At 63.3% G+C, this 8,185-nt stretch overlaps 2 protein-coding genes across 2 annotated transcripts in view; one reads left to right on the top strand and one right to left on the bottom strand.

Annotated features, from left to right (window-relative positions):
- Positions 1 to 2,858: 2,858 nt before the first annotated feature.
- On the top strand, positions 2,859 to 4,360 carry EMIHUDRAFT_195965 (hypothetical protein; the record flags this gene model as incomplete). The annotated part of the gene is made up of 2 exons (XM_005770339.1): positions 2,859 to 3,442; positions 3,535 to 4,360. The coding sequence occupies 2 exons, from the start codon at positions 2,859 to 2,861 to the stop codon at positions 4,358 to 4,360; spliced, it is 1,410 nt and encodes a 469-aa protein (XP_005770396.1).
- A 2,699-nt stretch (positions 4,361 to 7,059) lies between these two features.
- EMIHUDRAFT_195964 (hypothetical protein) overlaps positions 7,060 to 8,185 on the bottom strand; it is a gene marked incomplete at both ends in the record, with an annotated part of 2,293 nt that continues 1,167 nt past the window's right edge. The window contains 3 exons of the mRNA XM_005770338.1: positions 7,060 to 7,268; positions 7,577 to 7,649; positions 7,810 to 7,863. Of these exons, the coding sequence (XP_005770395.1) occupies positions 7,060 to 7,268; positions 7,577 to 7,649; positions 7,810 to 7,863 (336 nt within the window). The remainder of the gene's footprint in view (positions 7,269 to 7,576; positions 7,650 to 7,809; positions 7,864 to 8,185) is intronic.

Raw genomic sequence — 8,185 nt, 5'->3', positions numbered from 1 at the left:
GGGGTGTGGAGGGTGAGTACTGAGTTGACCAAGGGGTTGTGCGCCGGGCCCTCCTGCTCTGCTGCAGCCGGTAGACAAGTCTTGTCATCAACAGAGTAGATGGATCTGACCTCGGGACTGATGTGACCAAGCGCTGGTAGCGTGGTTTTACCTCACACCCATGGTCTCACAGTGTGCCGGCAGTCGCCGAGCAGTGTCGCTCACACAAGCCGCAGCACAAGTGACTGAGGGCCAGTGAGGGCGAGCCCATCGCTGTCACAGCTGTGGCAGCCGCACAGTAGGCTGTGTCAACTGTGCAGAGTGTGTGAGCAGCAGAGGAGCTGCTCTCCAGGCTTCTGTCGCAAAGAGCTGCATGCCACCGAAAGCGCTGTCGAGGTTCGCCGAGCGTGGCGCAGGTTGGAGGACACCGTCACCGACGAGCGCGTTGGACTTTTCACTCCGGACAAAGACCGCTGCACAGCGGATGGTATGGGCCGTGCAGCGGTCAGAGCGGCGAGGCGCGGGACCGTCTGTGGCGAGGTGGGTCGCGTCCTCCGATTTCCGTCAACCCAGCATCCACACCCTTTAGCGGCGAGAGAGAAGATTAGGACCGGAGGCCCTGCGCCGCACGCCTGCTCGGACCTCGGTGCAGTTTCGACGCGCTACGTGGTGATATTTTGCGTGCCATGAGTGACGTGTCGAGCGGACCGTGTTCAGACGCTCTCTGACGCTCTGTCTCTGTCTCTCTCCAGCCCCTTGGAGAGTGTGAAGGCGTCGTAGCCCTCCGGTCTACTATGAAGACCCGCAGGGCTGGAGCGAAAAGAAAGCAAGCGCGTACTTGGAGTTTTGTCTCTCTCTCTCTCCTTTCGTCTCGGTGCTGATGTTTTATTTCGTGGTATCCCATGGTCTCGGCTATCGAGCATCCCAAACAACATGCGTGACATCATTCGTCTCTCTCTTCCTCTCCCTCCTTTGTAACAAAGCCTTTGAGGAATTTTGACTCTGTCTGTTGTGTCGGCAGCACTGGATGACTGACCTAGCGTGGTTTGAAGCAAACTACTTTTAGCTGGATGACTGTGATGCATGCGCCAGGCGCTGAGCATGCTGGCGCTCATTGCTTGCACGCTGCGAGTCGCCGACGCACGCTGCACTGCGTTCTTCCTCGAGAACCTCGGAGCTGCGCTTTTTTTCTGAGAGCGCCTTCGTCGTTGCCTTCGTTGTTAATAAAAACCTCACTAGCGGTCCCCTTGCTCCCCTCCCCCCCTCGGGAGGGCCGAACTGAGGCGCCCGTGGGGACCCCGCAATTCCCTTCCCCCCTCGGAGGGGGCCGGACGGAGGCGTACCCCGAGGGCCCCGCTCTTTCCTTCACATAGCGGCCACTCTTCGGATCGCTGGTCGAGCGACCCGGGGGATGCCCCGCGCGCCTGACCCAGGCGCGAGAAACGAATCTGCGAGGCGTGGCCGCTTATGCGGCCCGATGGGGAGGAGCGGGGCGGACTACGGGGATCGGCATCTTACACGGCCCTTCCTTGCAGCGAGCCCACTCCAACCCACCCGCGCTAGGTCTCGGGGGACGCAGGGGTCAGCCCCGCGCGACCTCGGGAACTAGCCGGGGCAGTCGGAGAAGGGGCAACTCCGTGCACTGACGGTCGGCCGTCAGAAACCACGCCTGCGTGGGTCGCGTCACACCAACCCTCGCTACCCAACGCGGCCAAAGGATATCCACCTCGAGAACCTCGAGCTGTCACAGAGACATCGCTCGAGCTCCAATACTTGATCGGGTAGGCTCTTGCCCGAGAGGCCCAAGCCGAGCGCCTCCGCCGCGCTACGGGCCGTCGCCACCAAGTTGCGCCCCGGCTCCAAGGGGAAAAGAATCAAATAAATAAATAGCTGGTCTGTTGAGGATGAGGTCACAAAAACAACAACTCGATGAGGTCGAGGTCCGTGAGTTTCTGCACATCTCATCAAACAACTGTTGTGTGACATCTGTCTCTATCAGCGCTCTCCTTTGCGGAATTTTGTCTCTGTGTTGGCTGGCAGCACTGGATGACTGACTAGCGTGGTTTGCAAACACAGCACTTGGCTGAATGACTGTGGTGCATGCGCCTTGGCGCTGAGCATGCCGGCGCTCATTGCTTGCACGCTGCGAGTCGCCGACACACGCTGCACTGCATTTGAGGACCTCTTTGATGAGGACCTCTTGCCTCTGAGGACCTCTTGAAGGATGAGGACCTCTTCGTCGTCTGCGGCTCGTCCAGCGGCTCGATGCGGCACGTCGATCGTTTCAAACCCAGAGAGGGCAACCACCTGCTACCCCGTGCTCTACAGTCAGAACTGACATGACAAGCCGCCGAGGACGGCGAGAGAGACAGAGGTAGAGCGCAAGATCCAAGAAGGTCCTCACTCGCAGGTGTAAGAGGTCCTCACGGACACGGAGGTCCTCACGCGCAGTCCTCACGGAGGCGGCCAGGACCTCCCCACGAGCACATTGGTAGAGGTTGATCCGACCCGACCCCCCCCCCCCCCCCTCTGACCCAAACGCTGCCTGCCGACCTGACCTCCGTTTTTGTGCCTGTGGTGCTGGCGAACCAAAAGGCAAGGAACACGCAGCAGAGGTCGGAAATCCCATTGATTGATAGAAGATATCGTTGATTGTGCTGGACTCAGCAGCTAGGAGGTTTGCGTTGTATGGGCCATCTCCATCAGTCGCCTCTTCGTCGTCTGCGGCTCGATGAGGCACGTCGATCCATCGTTTCAAACCCAGAGACTGAGGGCAAACACCTGCTAGCTACCCCGTGCATCGCCAGAATCAGAACACATGACAAGCCGCCGAGTTGGCCACGCGCGCGTCCTTTTTCTTTTATCTTGGACGCCGTACCATGATCACCTTCGTATTCGCGACGCTGGCGCCACCACCTCTCCTCGCCGATTGCCACACCGACCGCTCCATCGGAGTCACCTCCTGCGTGCGGCGACTCGGCTCGGCTCGGCTGGTCTGCGTCGTTGCGGCGCCTGACCGTGACACATGCTCGCGTAGCAGCTGCGCGTCCTTCTGCGCTTGGAGAGACGGCGGCATCTGGCTGACGCGTGGTGGCGCCGCCGTCGCCGAGCCGCCCTGTGGGCAGCGCTGCCCCGGCGCCACAGCCGCCGCGGACGCAGCAGCGGCGCTGCCAGCTGCAATTGGCAAAGCCACGGCGGAGAGGCGCTCGCTCGCCTGGTACAGAAAAGAGCCGAAGTGGGCCGGCGGCGTTGTCCGCTGGTTCTACCCGACGGCCGCCCAGATGGAGAGTCTTGGCATCCGAATCGATGTCGATGGCAATCCTACCGGCCAATGGGCTGCGGAGGAGGCCGGGGTTGGCCACTTCCGCGCCGTGGTGGAGTCTGCGATGGCGAGCATCATGGAGCGGACCTGCGTCTGCTTTCTCGAGGTGGACCCGGACGAGACAAACACGAGCTCGCCAAGGTACATTGATCTTCAAAGCGACACCGCTCGGATCGTCATCTCGGGCATGGGAAATATTATTGGCGCCTCGGCGAGCACCTGCGCGGGCGCAGCAACCGTGGGCGCCCACCCGACGACTGGTACGACAAGTCGAGAGGAATCCTGCGGTCCTCGGCCATTGACCTCACATGGGGCTGCGGCGGCGGGGGCCCACCGGCGCTGTTCAAGAAGGCCGTCGTTATCCACGAGCTGATGCATAGCCTCGGAACGATGCACGAGCACCAGCGCCCCAACCGCGACGACTACATAGACGTCCAGAACATACCGACAGAGTATGCTGGCCAGTTCACAAAGTTCGATGAGCAGGACTATGAAAACGCCGTGGGCGAGGCGGCATGGGCGGCCGAGTGGGATTGGTTTTCCATCATGCTCTACTCGTCCTACACGTTTGCGGTTCCGGGTGGCGATCCGGTGATGCTGACCAAGAATGGCAACCAAAACGTCTCCGACGGCGACGGCGGCTATCGGGTTGTGAGCGCCGGGTCCGAGTTTGGCTCCAACAGCGTCCTGTCGCCCAAGGACATCGCGCGCATTCGGGCCCTCTACGGGTGCGGCGCCGTCGCCTCCTGCGCCGGGTACGCCCCGCCGCCGCAGTGCAGGGATGCGGTGACGAGGGGCGATTGCGTCGCTCTCTCTTCCCGCGCAGAGAGCCCCTGCCGCTGGGATGGGGGCGCTCGCAACGGTATGGGGCAGTGCGGCGAGTGCGCGGATGCTGGCTGGGATCTGGATGCCTGGACCGTCAGTAACGGCGACCTCATCGGTTGCGCGTGGCTCGCCGAAGCCGGCGGCCGGTTGGGCTTGCCATATATAAACTTGGAGGGGAGCCGCCGCTTCTCATGCGACTACCCCGGTTCGGGCACTGGAGGCGAGCGTGGCTAGTCACACATCTCGGCAAATCTCATCTCGGCTTTATCTCGGCTATGATTCAGCTCTGACTCGGCCATATCTCGGCTATGTCAGGCAAGCGCGCGGCTGAGGCGTGCTGCGCGTGCGGCGGCGGCAAGGCGTCGACAGACGACTACGCGCCGCCGCCATCCTCGTACGACTACGCGCCGCCAGACTTGCCGCAGCCGCCGCTGTTGCCACCGAGGGACCCGCTCCTGCCGCCTCCGCCAACCCCGATGCCGCCGCCGCCGTCGCCGTCTCTTCCGCCATCCTCCCCCCCGCCATCCTCCCCCTCGAGCGAGCCGCCGTTCGTCATTTGGAGCGGCGAGTGGTGGTCCAAGGTTGCGTGGGTCTCGGTCCGCCGCTTCTTCTCGGGCGAGAGCCACGGCGATATGAGGTGGGTGGCGGTGGGCGGCACCGTCGGCCTGGCCACCCTCTTCGCCGTTGGCTGCTGCGTCATCTGCCGCCGACGCTCTAAGGCGCGTGGGCGGAGTAGAGTAGCAAAGAATAAGCAACATCTTTGTGGGTTGCTGCACTATACCTGCCCATACAACTATGTACCGCAGGCGCGCCGGTCCGCTGCGCGCACGGAAGCGATCTTTCAGCCATGGGCGTCGTCGTCGCCGAGAGCCCCCTCCTCGCGCCTCTCCGCCTCCTCTCCCCGAGGCCTTCAGCTTGGGGCGCCGCAGGCAGGGCCGCTGAGGCAAGCGAGCCGCCTCGAGGTGTGACGGACGGTGAATCAAGGTACGGCGAGTCGCCTGTACAGTCAGAATCCCAAGAGCGGACCCGTTCCCAGCGCGGCTCTCTCGCCTGTCGCTCGCTTCTTGTACATTTTGCAGTCCAGTGTTTTCAACGAGAGTGTTTCTCAACGAACGAGCGTCAGCCATAGACATAAATAAATAAATAAATAAAAACGGACACCTCTCTACTGTGAGATGGGTAAAAAGGAACAGCCATAGATAGCAATATCCCAGCCTCAGTAGTTTGTTCATGCGCGGCAGTGTGCGGTGATTAAAGCCGTAAGGCCGTAACGTACGGCTCTACTCTAGCTCTAGCTGGCTTCGGTAATCTCGAGTGCGCAACTGATTTTCCCCAAAGGACATATGATGAAAGGGCGCAGAGACCTGCTCTACTAAAGGGAGAAGATTCGCGCCGTTGCAACTGCCATGTCGGCTGGTCGGCGGCTGCAGCTCTCGCCTCGCTGGCGGCGCGGTCTAGTGCCGCGGCTCCCAACTCTCCTGCGGGCTCGCGGCGGCTCGCCGCCGCGTTTCTGAACAATATGATCGGTCCGGGTTCGTCCCGGCGTGCCGCCAGTGCCGCTTCTTCGCCGAAAGTTTCCTCAACCTGTTTGTCGACAAAGTTGTGCCCGAGCTCCTGCTGCACGACTGCGCGGTGGAACCGGCCCCTCGCGGCTGAGACGTGATGCGCCGGCACCGGGGCTACAGCGCGGGACCATTCCCGGGCCGTCTCGGGCAAGCTCAAAATCTAGTTTCATGACCTCGACATCCTGTGCTGCTATTTGACCTCAACCTCGCGGCCCGCTGCGCGGCTCTTTGAGCGCGAGAGGCGTCGTCTACGAGGCGGCGGCGAGCGCTGGCGGCGGCGGCGCGGCGGCGCGGCGGCGGATCGCGGCGCAGACAACGGCAGCAATCTGCGGCAGACACGCACACACGCCTACCATACCACTCACACCGCCGCCGCACTCTCGGGGGCGGGCAGCGGCGGCGGAGGAGAAGCTACGGCGGGTGACGACGCGGAGACGGCGCTGAGGGAGCGGCGACCGCGGCGCGTCCGACGGGAGGCGGCGCAGCTGCGGCGCCGGCGGCTACCGCAGACTCGGCTCGACAGCAGCTGCATGGCTAAGCCTCCCCTCCCCTCCCCTCCTCCCCGCCCGCCCGCCCGACCCGCCCCGCCCCCTCTCCTCGCCCGCGCACTGGCCACCGCCCTTCCTCGGCTAGCGTATAGGTACTCTCGAGGGGGGAGGGGAAACGTTGGGCGCGCGCCACTGCGCTCGCCTTTCCCGAGGCCCCTCCACCCTCACTACTCGCTGCCTACTCGCTGCCTCGAGGGAGGGGGGGAAGAGGGCGGGCGTGCTTGCGCGCCTACGCCGCGAGGCCCCTCCCCGAAAGGCAAGTATTAGCCACACGAAACCCGAGAGGACGCCGAGACCCCTCCCCCCCGCCCCGATCCCCCCACCCCCTTGCTCCCCTCCCCCCCTCGGGAGGGCCGAACTGAGGCGCCCGTGGGGACCCCGCAATTCCCTTCCCCCCTCGGAGGAGGCCGGAGGAGGCGTACCCCGAGGGCCCCACTCTTTCCTTCGCATAGCGGCCACTCTTCGGATCGCTGGTCGAGCGACCCGGGGGATGCCCCGCGCGCCTGACCCGACTGGGTCCAGCCCTGGGTGGCGCAAGATCTGACGTTCTGTATCTGAAAGTATAGAGATGAGAGTGAGCCCCATCCCCCAATATTAGCCCCACTCGCGCAGCCCCCTGTACTTTAGTATCTAGAATTAGAGTGTGGAGACCGCTTACTTGCGCTCACTTACAAATTTTAACGCTCCACGACGCCACAACCACTTTTGCACTCCTGTTGCAGTATCTGGGCGGGGTTTGGAGCGTGCAACGCCGCAGACCCCCCTCTGCCCACACTGGGCCTCTCCCTGCTGTTGCTCTAGCTGCGCCAGCCGCCACTCTTCACTCCACCGTGTGCAGCCGCGCGCGGCGCCACTTTCCGCCAAGCGCGAGCCAGTCGAGCCGGCCTACAGGGACGGACCCGAGAAGGTTCCACCAAGGCTTCAGGACTGCCCACGGCGGAGAGCCGAGAGCCACGCCGTCGAACAGAGCCAGCGGCAGGCCCGCGTACTGCAGTGTCGCTCCCTCGATGGTCGCCGTGAGGATCACGCCTGGCGACCGGCCTTTCAGTTCACCCACTTTATGTTGCGGCGGTCGTTGAGAGCGGGGGGGAGAGAGAGCGCACGGGCGGTCTGGTCTAGCCATATCCGCCAATCTCGACGAGTCTCGCCGTTCATCTCGGCAGATCTCGGCAGATCTCGGCAGATCTCGGCAGATCTCGGCAGATCTCGGCAGATCTCGGCGGATCTCGATGCAGATCTCGCGCCGCGGAAGGGCCCGTCGTGTGGCTTGAGCAGGCTGAGGCCGGAGCGCGAGTTGAACCTAAGCAGCCGTGGTGTACTCGCCATTCAACGCGCACACTGGCTCACAGACGGAGAGCTGGGGCCGGAGTGCGAGACGCACTTGAGGTAGGTGGCCAGCGGCCCCGGCGCCTGCTCCACAGGGGTCGAGGTGTGGTGTGTGTGAAGGGACATGCGCGGCGCGGATCTAGGCAAGTCGCAAACGGCCCCCACACACCGTGGCGCCGCCGGCCCCCGCGCTGCCAAGTCCGCCCAAGGCACCGCCGCCGCCGCCGCCGCCGCCGCTCTCGACCGCCACCCTTGCCGCCGTGTCGAGGAGCGGGGAGGAGAGGGAGAGGGTGCCCTCCTGAGGCAGCAGGTAGGGTAGGGGAAGGTAAGGTACACCTCTCCACACACACGAGGTGGTGGGGCAAGGGCCTCGGACGCGACATCACGGCATTCAATGTGCAAGGCCCAATGCGCGTGGGTGAGGTGTGCTCTCTCTCTCTCTCTCTCTCTCTCTCTCTCTCTCTCTCTCTCTCTCTCTCTCTCTCTCTCTCTCTCTCTCTCTCTCTCTCTCTCTCTCTCTCTCTCTCTCTCTCTCTCTCTCTCTCTCTCTCTCTCTCTCTCTCTCTCTGTGTGTGTGTGTGTGTGTGTGTGTGTGTGTGTGTGTGTGTGTGTGTGTGTGT

Source organism: Emiliania huxleyi (genome assembly GCF_000372725.1).
Source record: "Emiliania huxleyi CCMP1516 unplaced genomic scaffold EMIHUscaffold_4, whole genome shotgun sequence".
NCBI classification, from domain to species: Eukaryota; Haptophyta; order Isochrysidales; family Noelaerhabdaceae; genus Emiliania; species Emiliania huxleyi.
Note: the sequence above shows the minus strand (reverse complement) of the source record. Positions and strands in the feature narration are given on the sequence as shown.